Source organism: Kogia breviceps, chromosome 5 (assembly GCF_026419965.1).
Source record: "Kogia breviceps isolate mKogBre1 chromosome 5, mKogBre1 haplotype 1, whole genome shotgun sequence".
NCBI classification, from domain to species: domain Eukaryota; kingdom Metazoa; phylum Chordata; class Mammalia; order Artiodactyla; family Physeteridae; genus Kogia; species Kogia breviceps.
Window position 1 is genome coordinate 28,744,983 of NC_081314.1, and position 21,315 is coordinate 28,766,297.

A 21,315-nucleotide genomic window follows, 5' to 3' on the forward strand; every position below is an offset into this window, starting at 1 on the left:
CAAGATTGCTTTTTCTATTCGGGGTCTTTTGTGTTTCCATACAAATTGTGAAATTATTTGTTTTAGTTTTGTGGAAAATGCCATTGGTACTTTGATAGGGATTGCATTGAATCTGTAGGTTGCTCGGGGTAGTATAGTCATTTTCACAATGTTGATTCTTCCAATCCAAGAACATGGCATATCTCTCCATCTGTTGGTATCATCTTTAATTTCTTTTATCAGTGTCTTATAGTTTTCTGCATACAGGTCTTTTGTGTCCTTAGGTAGGTTTATTCTTAGGTATTTTATTCTTTTTGTTGCAGTGGTAAATGGGAGTGTTTCCTTAATTTCTCTTTCAGATTGTTCATCATTAGTGTATAGGAATGCAAGAGATTTCTGTGCATTAATTTTATATTCTGCTATTTTACCAAATTCATTGCTTAGCTCTAGTAGTTTTCTGGTGGCATCTTTAGGATTCTCTATGTATAGTATCATGTCATCTGCAAACAGTGACAGCTTTACTTCTTTTTAGATTTGGATTCCTTTTATTTCTTTTTCTTCTCTGATTGCTGTGGCTAAAACTTCCAAAACTATGTTGAATAACAGTGGTGAAAGTGGGCAATCTTGTCTTGTTCCTGATCTTAGAGGAATTGGTTTCAGTTTTTCACCATTGAGAATGATGTTGGTTGTGGGTTTGTCATATATGGCCTTTATTATGTTGAGGTAGGTTCCCTGTATGCCTACTTTCTGGAGAGTTTTTATCATACATGGGTGTTGAATTTTGTCAAAAGCTTTCTCTGCATCTATTGAGATGATCATATGTTTTTTCAACTTCAATTTGTTAATATGGTGTATCACACTGATTGATTTGCGTATATTGAAGACTTCTTTCATTCCTGGGATAATTCCCACTGGATCATGGTGTATGATCCTTTTAATGTGCTATTGGATTCTGTTTGTTAGTATTTTGTTGAGGATTTTTGCGTCTCTGTTCATCAGTGATATTGACCTGTAGTTTTCTTTCTTTGTGACATCTTGGTCTGGTTTTGGTATCAGGGTGATGGTGGCCTCCTAGAATGAGTTTGGGAGAATTCCTCCCTCTGCTATATTTTGGAAGAATTTGAGAAGAATAGGTGTTAGCTCTTCTCTAAATGTTTGATAGAATTCACCTGTGAAGCCATTCGTCCTGGGATTTTGTTTGCTGGAAGATTTTTAATCACAGTTTTAATTTCAGTGCTTGTGATTTGTCTGTTTATATTTTCTATTTCTTCCTGGTTCAGTCCCAGAAGGTTGTGCTTTTCTAAGAATTTGTCCATTTCTTCCAATTTGTCCATTTATTGGCATATAGTTGCTTGTAATAATCTCTCATGCCCCTTTGTATTTCTACAGTGTCAGTTGTTACTTCTCCTTTTTCATATCTAATTCTATTGGTTTGAGTCTTTTCCCTTTCTTTTTTTGATGCGTCTGGATTATCAATTTTGTTTATCTTCTCAAAGAAACAGCTTTTAGTTTTATTGAACTTTGTTATTGTTTCCTTCATTTCTTTTTCATTTATTTCTGATCTGATCTTTATGATTTCTTTCCTTCTGCTAACTTTAGGGGGTTTTTTGTCCTTCTTTCTCTAATTGTTTTAGGTATAAAGTTAGGTTGTTTATTTGAGATGTTTCTTGTTTCTTGTGGTAGGCTTGTATTGGTATAAACTTCCCTCTTAAAACTGCTTTTCCTGCATCCCATAGGTTTTCAGTTGCCGTGTTTTCATTGTCACTTGTTTCTGGGTATTTTTTGATTTCCTCTTTGATTTATTCAGTGATCTCTTGGTTATTTAGTAGTGTATTTTTTGGCCTCCATGTGTTTGTATTTTTTACAGATTTTTTTTCCTGTATCTGATATCTAGTCTCATAGCATTGTAGTCAGAAAAGGTACTTGATATGATTTCAATTTTTTTCAATTTACCAAGGCTTGATTTGTGACCCAATATATGCTCTATCCTGGAGAATGTTCCATGAGCACTTAAGAAGAAAGTGTATTCTGTTGTTTTTCGATGGAATGTCCTATAAATATCAACTAAGTCCACCTTGTTTAATGTACCATTTAAAGCTTGTGTTTCCTTATTTATTTTCATTTTGGATGATCTGTCCATTGGTGAAAGTGGGGTGTTAAAGTCCACTACTATGACTGTGTTACTATTTCCCCTTTTTTAACTGTTAGCATTTGCCTTATGTATTGAGGTGCTCCTCTGTTGGGTGCATAAATATTTGCAATTGTTATATATTCTTCTTGGATTGATCCCTTGATCATTATGTAGTGTCCTTCTTTGTCTCTTGGAATAGTCTTTATTTTAAAGTCTATTTTATCTTATGAGAATTACCACTCCAGCTTTCTTTTGATTTCCATTTTCATGAATATCTTTTCCATCCCCTCACTTTCAGTCTGTATGTGTCCCAAGGTCTGAAGTGGGTCTCTTGTAGACAGCATGTATGCAGGTCTTGTTTTTGTATCCATTCAGCCAGTCTGTGTCTTTTAGTTAGAGCATTTAATCCATTTACATTTAAGGTAGTTATGGATATGATGTTCTTAATGTATTTTTTTACAAATGTATTTTTAAAAGAGTCTTCAGTAGCCTAACCACCAGCCCAAACAACACAAATTCCTAGAACACTTTAAGTCCATTCACTTCCCCATGACATATTATTGCCCCTTTTTTCAGTGCTGTCTTTCTTCCCTTTAAAACTCCAGGCTTCATTTTTTTAATAACAAAAGATAATTTTATTGTTCACTGTCTTTTCTCATGTTTAAATAATTAATATTTATTAATACTTATATTTATAGTCTTAGTAGAACTTGCTTTTTCTGTTGAAGCCACCAAGGGCCAAATGTTTTATTTCCATAGCTTTGTTAACAAGCACAGCTTTTTGGTAACCCTACAAATTTGATATGACTATAATTTCAAAGTACAACAGTTATTTAAATTTACCTAAATATTGACAATTTTTTTTATCATCTACTATTCTTGCATCACAGCCATTCCTTCTGTGGTCTTTATTTTCCTTAAAGCACATACTTTTTTTTTTTTTTTTTTTTTTTTTTTTTAGCCTTGGGCCCCCTGCATTAGGAGTGCAGAGTCTTTTTAACAATTAATTAATTAATTATGTAATTTGGCTTCGTTGGGTCTTAGTTGTGGCATGCAGGACCTTCATTATGGCGCATGGGCTTCTCTTTAGTTGTGGTGCATGGGTTCCAGAGCGCGTGGGCTCAGTAGTTGTGGTGTGTGGGCTTAGTTGCCCTGTGGCATGTGGGATCTTAGTTCCCCTATCAGGAATCTCACCAATGTCCTCTGCATTGGAAGGCAGTTCTTAACCACTGGACCACCAGGGAAGTCCCTGAAGTACATACTTTAGAAATTCCTTTAGCAAAGGTCTTTTTGTTATGAACTATTGTTTTTGTCCTTCTAAATTGTCTTTGTTTCACCATTTTTATTTTTTATAAATTTATTTATTTATTTTTGACTGTATTGGATCTTTGTTGCTGCACACAGGCTTTCTTTAGTTGCGGTGAGCTGGGGCTACTCTTCGTGTGGTGTGCAGGCTTTTCATTGTCGTGGCTTCTCTTATTGAGGAGCACGGGCTCTAGGTGTGAGGGCTTCAGTAGTTCTGGTGCACGGGCTCAGTAGCGGTGTGTGGGCTTAGTTGCTCCATGTCATGTGGGATCTTCCTGGACCAGGGCTTGAACCTGTGTCCCCTGCATTGGTAGGCAGATTCTTAACCACTGCACCACCCGGGAAGCCCTCATTATTTTTGAAAGACAGTTTTTCTAAGTTGGCAAAATTTTTTTCCCACTATTTAAAATGTTCTCAATAGTTTTGTGGCTTCTACTACTGCTACTGATTATTCAGCTGCCAGCCTAATTATAGTTTCTCTGCAGATGTCCTACTCTTTATTTCTGGCTGCTTTTAAGTTTTTTTCATCCTGGTGTTCTGCAGTCCCCTACACCATTCCAACTGCTGTTTCTTTCTATTTATCCTGACTGTTATACCTTGTCTTTTCTTCATCTTTTAACTCATGCCTCTCATAAGTTCTTGAAAATGATCTTCCCTTTATGTCTTTGAATACCGTCTCTCATTTGTTATTTCTATTTCATCTTTCTAGAATTCCACTTAGCTATAGGGTAGATCTTTCCAATCTGTTCTGTCTCTAAACGTCTTATATTTATTTATCTTCTTTGCATTCTGAGTAATTTCTTCAGCTTTATTTTTCCAGTTCATTATGTTTCTCTTCAGATGTGTCTATTGATCTGTTTAATCCATCCACTGAGTTTTACAAGTTATCTTTTTACTTTGAAAATTGTCAAATTCACAGATTATTGTAAAGATCAGAGAACCATGGGTAAATACTGGTATATCTTTCATCTAGATCAGTGGTCCCCAACCTTTCACCAGGGACTGGTTTCGTGGAAGACAATTTTTCCATGGACGGGGTGTGTGGGGGAATGGTACAGGTGGTAATGCGAGTAATGGGGAGCGGCAGATGAAGCTTCTCTGGCTCTCCCGCTGCTCACCTCCTGCTGTGCAGCCCTGTCCCTAACAGGTACTGGTCCTCGGCCCAGGGGTTAGGGACCCCTGATCTAGATGGTTCTCTACTTGTTACCATCTTGCTACTCTGTGTGAGTATATACATATATATATATACACACATATATACATATATATGCATATACGCTATATACTTATATATGCATACACACAAACACTTTACTTCCTTTTAGGAAACCATCTGAAAGTAGGTTGCAGCCACCATGCATGTTACTCATAAATACTTCAGCATACCTCTCTCAAGAAAAAAGACATTCTCTTACACAAACATGATAGTATTACCACACATAAGGAAATTCACATGAATCAATAATATTACCCAGCATATTGTTCATGCTCAGATTTCCCCAATTATCCCCCAAATGTCATTAATATAAGCTTTTTTTTTTCTAATCTAGGATCCAATCAAGGTTCACACCACTACATTTGGCTGTTATGTCTCTGTAGTTTCTCCAATTCTAGGACACTACCTCACATCCCTCTGCTGTTCATGACATTGAAACCTAGGAAGAATATAGGCTGACTGTTCTGAAGAACATCCCATATTCTGGAATTGTCCAATGGTTTCCTCATTATTAGACTTGGGTCAAACATCTCCAGCCAGAATCCCACATGGGTGATACTGTATCTCTCCAGCCAGAATCCCACATGGGTGATACTGTATCTCTCCAGCCAGAATCCCACATGGGTGATACTATATCTCCCCCTGCCTCCCCTCAGGAGACACATAGTGTCAGATCCTGGTTACAGTGGGTGCAGCCAGACCTCACCATGTAAAGGCACATTTCCCCTCTGTCATTAATAAATATGTAAGGGGTTCTGTGGGACTGTCCCTAGCCTGCCCCCCAACTTGTCACCCACTGGTTTTAGCATTCCTTGATCCTTGTCTGACTCAGTTATTACAATAGGGATTACAAATTGGTAATTTTCTAATTCTATCACTTTTTCTGTATTTATTAGCTAGCATACTTCTATAAAAAAGCACTTTTCCTCTCCTCCTCTCTTTTTGGGTCTCTAGATAGACTTGTGGATTTTTAAAATTCAGTGTTGTAATCTGTTACCATCATTAGTCTTTCTGATGTTCAAATTGTTCAAAATTGGGCCAGTGGGAACCCTTTCAAGACAACTCCTTTGTCCTTTTGACATGACAGTTTTTGCTACTCTCTTGCTTTCTGGCATAACAAATGTTCCAGGCTCACATTGTACTTTCCCTGTTAGAGCTTAGGATTAGTTATTTCTCCAAGAAACCTGGTTCCTTTTAGTGGGGAATGATACTTAGAAACCAAGATCTGGTTATTTTATTATCTCTCGTTCCCACAAATTATATTTTATTATCATGTAGTGGTAGATTTTGTCCAAATAGGATAAAGAGGGAGAAAAGGAGGAGGAGGAAGGGGGCATATTCATTTATCAAGTAATACCAAGCAAGTAATACCTTCGCAACTGGCGCAGAGGCTGCTGCGGATCTGCAGAGCTGAGTCTGTAGCACTTTGCTTTGATGTTTATTGGTGGATATTTGTTGATTGCACCTAGGAAGAAAAATCTGTGAGGTGACTCTTATTCACAGCAATTAACATTACAGCAATCTGCTCTGCATGCAAAATGTCCCTTCACTGTTTTCAACATCCATCAAAGGAAGACACCAACTAAGGTGGCCATATGAGATGAAAGCAGATCTGGTTATCAGGTCCGCTTATTGCCACTGCAGTGTCCCATTGGTTGTTTTAGTTCAACAATTAGATTTTCTATTTTAAAAAACTCTTATTTGAGTTATTATTTTTTACTTGCTCCTTTGGAATATTAAATACAAAGGGAAAAGGATATTTCCTTTATGGTCTTCATATCATTAACAACAACAGTAACCACAGTGCCATCTTGGGTTTAATTCATTATAATTCATTTCATCTGAAGTATATTAATTTTTCATAATATGAAAGCATGCCTCTTCCCACACCATTTAAACATTTAAAAACCATTTTTGGATGAGAAACTTTAAGAAATGCATTATTATTTCCATGAAGCATTTAATTTAATTGTGTGTTAAACACACAATTAAATCTCTTCCTGGTGGTCCCAGGTCGTCATAAGTAGCAAGTTGGTCCTGGGCTGTGATCCAGCACTACCTTCTGAGCTGCTATTGTAGATTGGGCTGTGTGTTTCTAGACTGAATGGCCAAGACTGTGATGTTTCCTTTATGTATATCTGATTTTTAATTATCTGTCTTAACTCTAAGGTTGTCAGTCAGTAATTTTGCATAGGAAATATGTCGATTCTGATGTGAACTGTGTCTGACAGCCAATTCTGTCAGAGCAGTGTGATAAAAAGGAGTCACTTAGAGAGGGAGCTGGACTGGGATGCCTAGGAGGGTGAGGACCACATCTGTTTTGGTCCCTCCTTGATACCTCATACCTCAACAGTGAGTGGCTCAGAGTAGGTACCTAATACATACATGTTAATGTTGAGGGGTGAGTGTGGGTCTGGGGGCCTGCTATTGAATGGAGCATGTAGGACTGAGTATGATTATGTTAAAATCTTTTCAACTTTTTGTACTTTTACAGCTATAGTTTAAAGATTGGAGATTTATAGATAATTAAAGTTTTAGAAAACTTTAAACCCCAAGTAATTCTTCTTAAAACATCTCTTCCCCTTTCCCTGGGTGATGGGGGGTGCCATTTATCTAATCATACAGTTTGACTAGTTACCATGAAACACCACTAAGAATTTTGCTGAGCTGGGGAAGGAAATTCCATCTTAACTTGCTTTCAACTTTCTGCCTCATAAGGAGTGTTTCTTTACACGTTGCTGAGAGTCTTTCAAGGTGTTCTTTTGTTTTACCCTTACAAATGCCTTGTGATTTCTTTTTTCAGAATGACACCTGGCCTTCATTTATTTTTTCCCTTATTTTTTTCCAGCTCTTTTTTCTGGATCCTATTCCAGAACCCATCCACACAAATTTCATTCTGGGAGCAACTGCTCCTATACCAGTGTTTCTCAAACTATAATGTACATATGAATCACATGGGGATCTTGATAAAATGCAGATTCTGGAACAAAATGTATGGGGTGGGGCCTGTGAGTCTCCATTTTTCACAAGCTCCCAGGTGATGCTGAGATGTTGGTCCTAGACTCACACCTAGAGTAGCAGAGGACCAGAGGACATGACATTAGCCTGCCGAGCATTTCCCAAGGCTCCTCAGACCTCACTGACCCTGACTAGTCAGTGTCTTTGCAGCTTTAACTGGTCTCACCAAGAATGTCAGTGACAAGTTTGAGACACAGTCAGAATTTTCCTTAAGCTACACTGGGTGCCCTTTAGCCTGTGTGTTCACTTTCCTTTATCTGTACTCCAAAAGTAAATTCACCACAAAAATGATCAGAAATCTGACAGTGCTTTTCTTCAACCTCCAGAGTCATATCAGGACATAGCTTCTCTTAATCCATCCTGTTGCATTCAAGATGAATTGCATACTTTCAAGGCAAGCTCACTCCAAGAAATACAGCCCACGTTTCTTTTTCATGGGCACCAGTTACATTAATACTGGCATCATAAAAACTCATTAACAAAGCTAAGAAAGTTTTGCAAGGATGTATCTTTTATTCTGACAGGTAAACTTGTATCTACTAATACTTCAAACTCTGCCTTTGGAACTTGTAAAAGCAAAGCCAAGGATTGTTGAATTTTTCTCTGGCTCTCTCTTTTGGGGTGTTAATCAGTCAAACTTTCCATCAAAGGGCAGCGTGATAATGTTACATGCCAAGGGTTTCTACATTGTAGCTAACAGTCCAGGCTGTGACTTCATACCCCCAGACTGTGCTGCTCCATGTAGACTGTGAGCAACTGCTTGTTATGATTGTTTCTCCATGGGAACCAGAAGTATAAAAATGATGAGCCAGAAAATTCAATGCTTAGAAATCAGAGGCTTCCTCCCTCCGCATCCATCATTAGATATTTTCCTTGCTGAGCCTGCAGTGCCCTTGAAGACAGTGGTTTCCAAGAATCCATGTCAACTCATCAACCCTTCTTTGGGGGAATACCAAGGATACTCTTAATGTGCAAGAAAGAACAGATTTTATTACTTACGCCTGACTGAGCTTATAAAGGCCTTCACAAACTTCACACCATATCTGTGGTCAGGCTTATGAATGCGGCCAAGCTGGACCAAGTGGTGATCCAAAGGGTAGCTGGCTAGATCTTCCAGTTCCTGGTCATTCCAAGAAGGGCCAAGGGAAAACACAAATAAGGCATAACCTTGACACTTGGCTCTCAAGGATTCTTTCTTTAAGGTTTCCCTATCCAAGTGACTGGTTTCCCCAGCAGATATCACAAAAATGACTTTATTTCTTCTCAGATTGGGTGTACTCAAGAAGACATTGTTCAGAGTCCACTGTAAGGCATGACCAATAAAAGCGTCTCCATTGAGTTGCTGAACTGATTCTTCCACGTGCCTCTTCATGAGGTGTTTACTCTTGTAGGTGGTAAGGTTGAATTCACTTCTAACGGGACTCCTCTGAGTGTTGGGTAGGAAGTGGGGGGGAGCATGGCTTAATAGGGCCACTCGGTCTCCAGTGACAGAAGTCTCAGGCTCTGGGGTGATTTCAAAGTGATCTAACAGTGCTCCCAGGAAGCCTCTTATGTCTTCAAATTCTGCACTTCCCACATGCCGGGAGCCATCCAGAAGGAAAGCAGCGTCCATGTAAGATTGCACGGTGGGTGGTCTGGCTTGGTCACAAGAAGCATCCAGCTTGCATACATCTGCAGACCAAAAGTCACTTAGGGTTACTAAACAGAAACGGACAGAAAAGGAAGAGATAGCATCTCAAACATTTTGACATTTGGAAGCTGTATAATCTTTGATGTTAAAGTACTAACTAAATGACTTTGAGGTCAGCAACAGGAAGATTTCCTAATACGTGGTTTACATTTTGATTCCCCAAATACAGATTTTTATACACAGCCCGTGTCTTGAGTTCCATTCACTAATATTATCTGACTTTTTAAAATTAGGTTGCTTTCAACAGAAGTTTCATCTTGGCTCTGCTTTAAGTTTATAAAGATTGAAGTGGACAATTCATCTCATGATTGTACATGATGTACTGTATCATGACATAAAAACTAATGATCTCTGTAATTGACAATATACAGGTTAAACCAATGGCCCCTATCATCCCACGCACACTGCTTTACTATGAAAAGTAATCTCCTTAAAAAGTAAGAGTGAAAAAAGCAATGCACTTTTATTTCAATTTAAATAAAGGTTTATAACTCTATCTATGTAGAGACATTAAGGACAAAACTACCGCTCATGTCTTATGTCCAAAGTACCTATTAGTTGAAAGCTCAGTAGGTGTTTGTTAAATAAATGAATATAAATACTACATGTTAACGGACTTTCATAAAATATGAGGTCATTTTAATAATTATGCATACCTCATTTTTAAAAAGGTACAGTAATAAAAACAGAGAGTACATTAATTTATTGAACCTGACCACAGTGAATATTCAGAGGAATAAAAAATAACTTGGAAATGAAAGGATCTTAGAGGTCACCTAATCTTCTAATTTTACTGAAGAGTCTGAGGGCGGGAGAATAGAGTTATTTTGCCAAAGGAGACACCAGCATTTCTAGAAGGGTCTACGTATGAAGTCAGTGTGGTACTGTTTGAGGCAAGACCACATAGTACAGCAGAGGGGAGGCCCCTTGGCCTGAGAACCAGGATGCCTGGGTTCTGGTCTAGCTGTCCCCAGTAACAAACATGCTGTGTGCCCCAGTCCAAGCCAAGACTGGGCCTTAATTCTGCACAACTAGTTGCTTGGATTAGATTCACCCAGAGAACCCTTTCAGGGTTGATATTCTGCAATCCTAGATTTCCAATAACAGTTGATAGTTAAGGATGAGAATTTTCTCTTTAAAAACTAAAGAGAAATGGAAAAACACACGTGTGGACAGCCAGTACTTAGATATAGGCCTGGCCATGAACAAAAGGTATCAGATGAAAGGTTAATAACCAGAGTGCAGATCCTTAGGGGATGGAGCAAACTTCAGAACTTCAGTCTTACTCATGGACTCAATAAAGATATAAGATCTGAATAAGTTATGATTCCCTTCTTAAAATTCAATAAAATTTGATGACACTCTTTAACAGTCAGATAACAGCACAGTCACCTGTGTGCAAGGCAGTTTCTAAAATCAGAGACAGTAGCCTGCCCATTTACTCAATTTTGTGGGGTTTCTTAATTGCAGGAAACAACAGCCCAAATATCTTCCATTATATGCCTCAGAGACAAAACAAGGATTTAAGCCAAGAAATGGAGCCAAAATATATCCCCAGACACACACTGGCAACTTCTGACCATGCATCAGACTAGCACATGCATCACTGATGTGTCTACGCACAGCTGAGAACTCGAGGGGCATGTGTCTGCCCGTGGTGTGGTGAGCTCTTCGGGAGGCAGGGGGAGGAAATTATCAGAGGGCAGCAGAGGGGAAGACAGAAGGAAGAGAGGGTTATTAGGATAAATCCCACTTCTCTCTTGGAGTTGCCACCTCCTTGTGAAGTCACTCACATGACCAGAATGAGCATCTCATTGACACACATGCAGAAGGAGAGGAATTAAGCATTTTCTTCAAGGCCAAATACAGAGTTTCAGGGAACAGCATAATAGGATCTGTGTTTCTCATCAATTGCAGGTGTCTTAATGCCAGCTTTCTCGGGTTTGATCTGGCTGTGAGCAAACTATTTCATCTCATCTGTAAAATGGAGCTAATAACCTTTCAAACAGTTTAGGGTGATTATAAGGATTGAATGAAACAATGAGAAGAGTGCTTAGAACACAATAAAGCCAATAGCCTAAGCATTAAGTATCATCATCATCACCATCAGTGTTACATAAAGCAATTAGAACAGTGTGTGGCTAATAATGAATGTCCGATAACTGTAAGCTATCACACCCACCAGCAACCTCAGTGGGTCCCACTCTCTTTGTAATTATTAGAACATTCAAATTATTAGAATACTCAAATACAGGTCTGTCCGGTTCTCCAGCTAGACCTATAGATTGTGTATAAAACACAACCACAGACAAACGAGCATTGCAAATCTTTCTGATGCTTAACATTTGGGAGCCCGAGAAAACCTCTTTCCAATGAGAAATGCATGAATTTCTGCTAATTTCCACTCCCACTGTAAAGCATTTCTTTGGGGTTGTGAACATTTGAGATTTAGAAAACTCATAAATATACAGCATGAAAAAGTTGGCAATGGGACAGGCTAAATTTTTCTAAAAATGATTCCTGTTTCCTAGAAGCTGCATGAGCTGAGAGGCTCCATTTGTGGATGAGGCTGTGTGGCGAGGTGAGGCCGGAGCCACAGAGAGATCCTTCCAAGGCCACTAGCGTCTCTGCTGCCAAGTTCCAGCCACTCCTGCCAATGGTGACTCACTGCACTGCTTAACGGGCCTGATAGTTATGTTCTCCCTGTGGGTCTCACCATAGCAGAAAGTGCACCGCTGGAGTCCCTCTAGTGCTGGCGCAGAGTCAATCCTGTGTGGAACCATGATGACTTGGAATCTGCCAGTGTCGTCAATCTGCAAGAAGCAGAAGCAAGAGAAAGAAGAGCTTCATGGGTGGGGCTGCAGGAACCTCCCAGGATGGTCCAGGGAGCTGAGATCTGCAGAGGGAATTGGGGGCCCCTCCCTCTAAGAGGGTCCCAGGAGGCTGAAGGGCAGAGGGGCTAAGAGCATTGTCTGGGTTTAACCTACAACTTTCTCTTTAGCTGGATGACAAGTGGCTTTGCCTCTGTTTCCACATCTGTGAACAGAATAGTCATACTACTCCCTAAGAGGGCTACCGTGGGCACTAAATGAATTCATAAAGCACTTACTGGCACCAGGTAGGTGCCACGTGGGTCATCAGAGACCGCAAAGCACTTCCACTCACAGCCCAGTGAGTTCGTTCTTAAGTTCATCATTCCCATTTTACAGATGAGGAAACTGAAGCTCAGAGAAAGGTTAAAGGACTGATCAAAAGACACTGGACATGGAAACCATTTAAGGAAAAGGGCCAGAGACACCCCTCTTCCCAAGTCCAGACAACTGTGTGAAATCACAGATGTGCTTTAGAACCGGCTTTGAGTTCCTACCATGAACCAGGCCTTGACCCTGGCTTTGAAGTGCAGACCCAGATTCATATCCAGGCAGTTCTCCTCTGAACAACTTCCCACCCTTTCCAATTTGGCCCTATTATTAGTATCCTCCCCGAGGAATATGAGGCTGTAGAGAGGCAGACAATATGGAGGCTCCAAATAATGAAGAATAATTAGCTTGTCAGTTAATTGACTCAGAGATCACTGACAGTTGAAGGCGTACTGTGGGTGTGATCCTACCCAATGCCTCAAAGATGTGTCACACAACATTTAGTCTCCCCTGTGTACCCATCTGGCTAACCCCTTCCCCTCCTTCTCAGGGAAGCTTCCTTCCCATACTTGATCCACAGCCCATCTGGCTAACCCCTTCCCCTCCTTCTCAGGGAAGTTTCCTTTCCATACTTGATCCACAGAGGTGCAACTCAGGCAGCTGTGTTGCTGAGAAATGGGGGGTGACCCCATTTCTCAGCAGAGCAGATTGCATCAGGGATGGACACCTGAGCCAATCAGAAACCCAGAACTGGGGTCCTGAGGGCAGTGCATCTCCCCATCTTAGTGGTGAGCACGGACAGGGCTGCAGGCTGGTCATCTTCTGTGTTGTTCACTGAGGAGCAAGGGATATGGGAAGTGGGGGTGGGGGCTTTCCTGAGAGTTATCTCTGTTTCTGCCCATCTTTTATTCTCCCGTGTATAAAAGATGGAGAAATCAGCACTCCTCTGAATTCCTCTCTGGGAGACCACCGTGTTTGCCTTCCTAAGCCATCTGGGTGAGAGGGGGAGGCTCGGAGAGGATAAGCGGTAACTGAAGATTTTAGCTAAATTTCTAGGCACAAATGTACAGAGAAAGGAAGGTATGGTGTCTGACAAAGACTGAGAGGGAAGAAACAGAGTGAGAGTGAGCATCGTGTGGTTTAAGAGAAGAGAGAAAAAGAAAAGACTCTGTGATGAAATTCCACATATAAGCAAGTTTTAAAAAATGGTACAAATGAACTTATTTACAAAACAGAAGTAGAGTTACAGATGTGGAAAACAAACTTATAATTACCAAGGGGTAGGAGGGATAAATTGGGAGATTGGGATTGACAGATACACATTACTGTATATAAAATAGATAAATAATAAGAGCCTACTGTATAGCACAGGGAACTCTACTCAATACTCTGTAATGACCTATATGGGAAAAGAATCTAAAAAAGAGTGGATAGATGTATATGTATAACTGATTTACTTTGCTGTACACCTGAAACTAACAACATTGTAAAACAACTATACTCCAATAAAAATTAATTTAAAAAAGAAAAGATCCTGTGATAGTCGGGTGGCAGAAAAGGGACAGGTGGTGGGGACATAAATGGGGACATTTTGTGAATGGGGACCTGTACACACAGTCTTGACTCTTGATTCTTGTCTACCAGAAGACACAATTAGCCTGAATTATTAATGGCTTTTAATAGGTGTCTGGGCAATATTTCCAGTGAATCATGCCATTGCTTCATCTGGACTGTGATGAGGGACCAGGAAACCAAATCCAGAGAGCATGGATCAGTCCATCTGATAGGGGTAAAGTAATTTCTTATTGACAACTATCAGGGTCTGGGAAAAAAAGTCACAGAAGGCTTGAGCTGGAAATCTTAGAAGCCAATCCCACCATTTCACAGATGAGGAAAGTTAGCCCAGAGTGGGGAGGAATACAGATGCCTCCAGTTTAAACTTTGCCTCTTGCACTGTTGGTGGGAATGTAAATTGATACAGCCACTATGGAGAACAGTATGGAGGTTCCTGAAAAAACTAAAAATAGAACTACCATATGACCCAGCAATCCCATTACTGGGCATATACCCTGAGAAAACCATAATTCAAAAAGAGTTATGTACCACAATGTTCATTGCAGCTCTATTTACAATAGCTAGGACATGGAAATAACCTAAGTGTCCATCAACATATGAATGGATAAAGAAGATGTGGCACATATATACAATGGAATATTACTCAGCCATAAAAAGAAATGAAATTGAGTTATTTGTAGTGAGGTGGATGGACCTAGAGTCTGTCATACAGAGTGAAATAAGTCAGAAAGAAAAACAAATACTGTATGCTAACACATATATATGGAATAAAAAACAATGGTACTAATGAACCTAGTGGCAGGGCAGGAATAAAAGCGCAGACGTAGAAAATGGACTTGAGGACACAAGGGATGGAACGGGAAGCTTGGGTGAAGTGAGAGTACCATCGACATATATACACTACCAAATGTAAAATAGATAGCTAGTGGGAAGCAGCAACATAGCACAGGGAGATCAGCTCCATGCTTTGCGAGGACCTAGAGGGCTGGGAAAGGAAGGGTGGGAGTGAGATGCAAGAGGGAGGAGATATGGGGATATATGTACACATACAGCTGATTCACTTTGTTGTAAACAGAAACTAACACAGTACTGTGAAGCAATTATACTCCAATAAAGGTGTATTAAAAAAACAAAACAAGTCAAAAACTTTGGTCTCCCCACATAAGACCTACCTTCCACCCTCTGCCTGAGTTACTTTGACTGCAGTTTTGTATCAGGGGGTTCTAACTTGATTTGGAACAGTGTTCTCACCATGTCACCCAGAGATTGCTGCCCTTCGTTCACTAGTTTGTGTTCTGTGTGTCTACCATGTGGCAACTTCCATCCTTCTGGCAGTGGCACTAACTGATAACTTAGGCTTCACATTTAACCATGTATCAACATGTTGGTGTCAACCTAAAGCCATACTTTCCACTCATTGATTCTAGTGCGTTTCCCGCTCCCCGCCCCCCGCAACTGGGAGAGACCTCAGGGGGTCTGTGCTCTCCACTCCCCTTCCCACAAGTAATTTCCTAATTAATAAAGTTTGGCTGATGTGGTCTTAGAGATCACTCATCCTACCACACTTCATTGGAGCAACTGTAATTAGCATATTACAGAAAAATTCCCCAAGATGAATGTGGATTGGGGATTTAAAATAAAAGGGTCCTATGGGTCCCTTTTCTTATTGCTCACTTTCCTGTGGATTCAAAGATGCACCAACTTGGATGATCCACAGATGGGTAATATGAGCTTTCAGTACATCATTCTGGATGATACCCTGCTCTTTGCTTTCTCAACATCATGGGGCTCCATGAATTGGTGCATTCGTAAAAGATACCATTAACACTCTTTAGACAATTCTCTATTAACAAAGGAAATCCATTTAAAAATAAAAGGGCAGGGTGCTCAGAGTGCTAAAGTTTCCCATTAACCCTCTCTCCCCTCAATTTCAGCTCTGTTTCATCACTAGAATAATCTGTAATGTCAACTATTACACCTAATGTTTCTCTCACCTGCAACGCTAAACAGCAGAGCAAAGGGAAGAAAATAAGGCTAGCTATAAAGGACACATTCCTTATATTTCTTATACATATATTAGAAAGGGAGATCCAGCCCACATTAGAATTCTTCAAGGGCAGCAAATAAAATTTCACCAGAATTAAGAAGTAATTGCCCAACAAATTTAAAGGAAAAACCCTACAGACAAAACAAAGCTGAGATTGAGGTTTTTCCAATCAAAAATGGTCTTCCAGTCCAGAAGGATGAACAGCTCATCACTCGGCTTCAGGCCATCATGAAAAATTTCCAAGATGGTGATCACACAACAGGTTTGCTCAGAAACATAGGGAAATGAGCCCATGTTTTCAGAGCAGCTGCTTCTGAGACCTGCCACACGTGTCTACACAGGTTCCAAATTTCAGTTGGATTCTATTGAACTCTCAGACGAATCAAGATATAGAAAAGTCACAATGGTTATGAAACGAACAAGGGGTTTTGTGATATGGCCTCCAAATAAAAATTTATTGTGTCATTAAAATTTTGAGCTCTGTTCTTAAAGTACTAATAAATGACAGTTTAAGAGCAAGTGAAGAGAATGGATAGAAGAAAGAAACAGAAGGGAAATGGAGGAGTAGTAACATCATCTCTCTTCTGTAATGTCAGGTATTGGGCTCTCATCAATTTGTTTTGAGCCTTTCTAGACAACCCTGCATAGCTCCATCCTCTAATAGGTGAGGTCTTTTGATTTTCTACTTACTCTTGTGTCCTCACAGCCTAGGATGGCACCTAGTATACATGAGCTGCTCATTCAACATCTGTTGGATGAATGAACCTTGGGACCAAGTCTGACTTCTGTGTGCAACTCTAACTCTTTTTCTACCCAAGGGATGTTGGGGCCAATACTGCTCCAATCTGTGAGGGTCATTGTCAAGATTCTGAACCTTCATTGGTGCTCTTTTGAGATAAATTCCTTCAAGAAAGGAGCAAGGATTCTCTAGGTGATGTGGGTAGAATCTCTAAGTGGGACTGTTAATACTCCAAAGTTTAAAAGAAAAACTCTACAAAATATATTTTCTAAAGTTATATGCTATGCACATACCTTTGAGAGGGTAGGTGGAATTGTGTCTGTTTAAATTTGTATCGCAAGTACCATCAATCATTTGTGTCAGGATATTAAGCTGTCTCCTATTTTGTGACTAAATAAAGCCAAGGGACAATGGGCACTCCCAATAAACAGAGGGAATTAGGAGGACTCTGTGTGTAACCAATCCACTTACAGAAACTTTGAGCCGCTGCCTCTCAAAGCAGATTCATTAGAATAGGCTGGCCCCAGTCTTCTAATTTATGTGCATTTTCTTTTCTAAGCCTCATAGATCAGGCTGCTCATTTGCATAATTCTGAGTTAGTTTCAATGATGCTAATAGCAGTTTCAGCTTTACAACCCAGACTTTAATACAGTTAAACATATTTTAGTTCACTGTCAAGAAACTGATAACAATAATAATTAAAGCAAGAGCTACCATTCTTGAGAGTTTGCTATGTCCTAGGCACTGGTGCATGGAGTTACATCATTTCTTCTTCACACCAATGCTAGGAAACAAGCACTGCTTTCTGCATTCTACAGGGGAGTACTATATTTCAATTCTGGTCTGCTTAGTTTAGCACTTTCACAGAAAATTAGGGAGCTGGAGAGGGTCTCAAAAAAGCCACTTAATCTTAGTTCTCCAGGAAAGACAGAAGTCACCCTTGCCAGGTGAGTGACCACCCCTACAAAAGGCCTTCAGAGAAAGGTGGTGTCTTGACCACCTACATTTAGCCATCTGGCCCATGACAACGTAAATCAACCTTGCCTTCAGAAAGCTCTTACTCAAATCTAAACTGGAGTTTCCACTGCTATGATTCCCAATTTCTCTAATAAGAGATTTTGCTAACTTGGACTTGGCTGGCTAGTTTTCTCCAATAATAATCCTCCACACACCTGAAGGCAGTGACTCAGTCACTTCTCACTTTCCTTTCTCTACATGAATTAATTTTTAAACGCTTGTCCTTCTGGTTCAGGTTGCATTTTCCAATACCCTTTGCAGATGCATGGGGTCCCTCCTCATGGCTTCCCCATGAATGGAGAATAAAACAGCATCTTGGGTGGTCACAGATGACCAGAAGGACACTATGCCAGGTCCAGCAGGTGTTTTGTAAGGAACCCCTGACACTGAGGCTCTATTGATAGAGTGGGTTTTTTTGTTTGTTTTTTGGTTTTTTTCTTGCAGTACATGGGCCTCTCACTTTTGTGGTCTCTCCCGTTGTGGAGCAGAGGCTCTGGACGTGCAGGCTCAGTGGCCATGGCTCACGGGCCTAGCTGCTCCGTGGCATGTGGGATCTTCCCGGACTGGGGCATGAACCCGTGTCCCCTGCATCGGCAGGCGGACTCTCAACCACTGCGCCACCAGGGAAGCCCTGATAGAGTGTTTTAAAGGTTGCCGTGATCCCAGGTGGTTTATTTAGAAATGCTACACAGTAAGATTTTTTTTTAAATTAGTTAATTAATTATTGGTTGCGTTGGGTCTTTGTTGCTGTGCACGGGCTTTCTCTAGTTGCAGTTTTTCTCTAGTTGCAGCGAGCAAGGGCTACTCTTTGCTGCGGTGCAAGCCACTGCTGTGGCTTGTCTTTGTTATGGAGCATGGGCTCTAGGCGCGCTGGCTTCAGTAGTTGTGGCTCGCAGGCTCTAGAGTGCAGGCTCAGTAGTTGTGGCGCATGGGCTTAGTTGCTCCACGGGGCATGCTCCACATGGGGCTCGAACCCATGTCCCCTGCATTGGCAGGTGGATTCTTAACCACTGTGCCACCCGAGATGTCCCCACAGTAAGATTTTAATCTTCAACCTAAGAAGCTATAACTGGAATGCCTTTTCCTTTATAAAGTATGGATATTTACATGATTCGTGAAGTTATAAAATCAGTCCTTTGGTTTCCATTCCATGACCACATCAGTGACATCCACTAATATTTACTGGCTACCCAGATTTAGTATCTTTACATCCAGAGTTAACTCAGAGAGTCCCTTGGAGAAGCACTAGAATAGAGGCCTGGATTCAAGCCCTGACATTGCCACTTGTCAGCTGTGTGAACCTGGGCATAGGGTCCACTTCTCCAGACTCACTGTTCTTACCCATACAACGGGAATAACAATGATTCCCATCTCATACACACCGCTTGTGGGAACTAGACAGGATGATGCATATCAAGGGCTTGGCATGTTCCTGGTACATAGTAATAAACACTTAGTACAGCTCCATGCTTTCTTGTAAACGCCCCTGAATACAGGCAAAAAAGAGAAGAAGAGTTATGAGGCAGCTTGCCTTTCTTACCACAAACGAGTGCTTGATGGCGGGCACCTGGCTGAAGGTGATTACCACCGGGATAATGTCCAGGGCGCTGAACTCCAGGCCGGCTGTCGTGATGGTCTGGGCATCTACAGATGGGCCGCCACTGAAGAACGTGGCAATTCTTCTGGTGTGAGCCCCTGGGAGCGTCCGCTTGAAGACATTCCTGGAGACAAACCTCATGGCCTTGCCAATGTCCCTGCTGGACGCGGACCGCTCGTAAGGAAGGGCCTCAATCTGTCTGAGGAGTCTGTCCTTCCTGTAGGCGTCGGAGAAGCGGATGAGGAGCCTGGCGTGGGAGTTGTAGGTGAGCACGGCCACGCGCGCACCCACAGGGCAGTGCTTCTCCCGGACCCGGAGACCGCCCAGCAGGGAGGTTGTCATCTCCTTCATCCGTGCGAACTCTGGCTCCGTGACGCCCCGGGACTGGTCCAGCGCGAACACCAGCTCCGTGGGATGCACAGGGCACCGCGGGGCTCCTAAAAGGCCAGAACATGTGCCTTACCACAAGAACAGTCGCTTAAAAATGAAAAAAGATATGCACATAGAAGGCGAAGTAATTTAGATGTTAAATATTAAAATATGGAAACACAATCTTTAAATATAAATAACTTAAATAGTAAAACACACTTAAATATTTAAATCTTTAATAATTAAAATGGTATGCTTAAAACTGACTTTGATCTTTTAAATAAAGCAAAAGATGAACTCATTTATGGAACAGAAACAGACTCACAGACATAGAAAACAAACTTACGTTACCAAAGGGGATAGGGGTGGGGATATATTAGGAATTTGGGATTAGCAGATACACGATATTATATATAGAATAGATAAACAACAAGGTCCTACTGTATAGCGCAGGGAACTATATTCAATATCCTGTAATAAACCATAATGGAAAAGAATCTGAAAAAGTGTATGTGGGTGTGTGTTTGTTAATTTCTGCTGTATACCAGAAACTAACACCACATTGTAAATCAACTATACTTCAATTAAAAAAATACAAAAAAGTCTATAATTCAATTTGAGTTTTAATGAAATTTGTAAGTTCATTACTAAAACTCCTAAATAATAAAGAGCTCATGGACATGCCCTTTTACCTACAGAGATTGGATCGATGGTATCATGTTTGTTCCTGGAACTTTGTTAAATAAACTAAAACATAACATTCTTTACTTAATAAGGAGATTTAACAGGGGTTAAAAAGGGATGGATGTGAAAGCTCTGTTGATAATTTCAGACAGATTGGAATTTACCCTCTCTGTGCCTCAGTTTGCTCATCTGTAAAATAGTTCTAACCACACCCACTGCCTAGGCCCGTGTTGGGGATTAAGTAAATCAACACAGGTAATGAAAGCACTTAGGACCACAGTGCCTGGTACACAGCAGGTGCTCAATTATGTTCACCATTGCTGTTATTATTACAGACTCACTCATTGTGAGAGAGAACAGCTATATTACTTAAAAGAATGAGGAAACCTTCAACTGATAAATTTTTATTTAACAGAAATTCAAGTTTAACCAATAAATATGTCTTATTACTTAGAGAAACTCTGAATTAGGATTCTTAATCACGAATGTAAGTGTTAAGATTTAATCATTGATCCCAATTCACTCATTCTAATCCCAGTATCCTGCACTTATCACAGTCGGAGACTTATAAGTGTCTAATTATCTGATTAATGCTTGCCTCTCCCACTACTTTATGAAGTGTGGCGACAGGGATGATCTCTCTCTTGACTGCCAGATTCTTAGTCCCTGCCATACAGCTGGGATCTCATGAATGTTGAATGAAAAAGAATCAAACAAAGGACAGTTCTTTGCAACATGTACAGGAAAAACAGAACTTTCTGGATGGGTGAGATGCCTGGTGTTGAGATACATGTTGGTAAGAGGAAAT

The 21,315-nt window shown here is 40.5% G+C and overlaps 1 protein-coding gene across 3 annotated transcripts in view; it reads right to left on the reverse strand.

The window, feature by feature from the left end:
- Positions 1 to 21,315, reverse strand: part of COL6A6 (collagen type VI alpha 6 chain) — a 177,283-nt gene that overhangs the window by 8,765 nt on the left and 147,203 nt on the right. For all 3 annotated transcript variants that reach the window (XR_010840635.1, XR_010840636.1, XM_059065465.2), the window contains 4 exons: positions 19,398 to 19,891; positions 12,056 to 12,152; positions 8,649 to 9,320; positions 6,003 to 6,096 (listed from right to left, as the gene is read on the reverse strand). Coding sequence is in view for 1 of the 3 variants with exons in the window: in XM_059065465.2 (XP_058921448.2) it covers positions 6,003 to 6,096; positions 8,649 to 9,320; positions 12,056 to 12,152; positions 19,398 to 19,891 (1,357 nt within the window). In the remaining 2 variants the exon portion in view is untranslated. The remainder of the gene's footprint in view (positions 1 to 6,002; positions 6,097 to 8,648; positions 9,321 to 12,055; positions 12,153 to 19,397; positions 19,892 to 21,315) is intronic.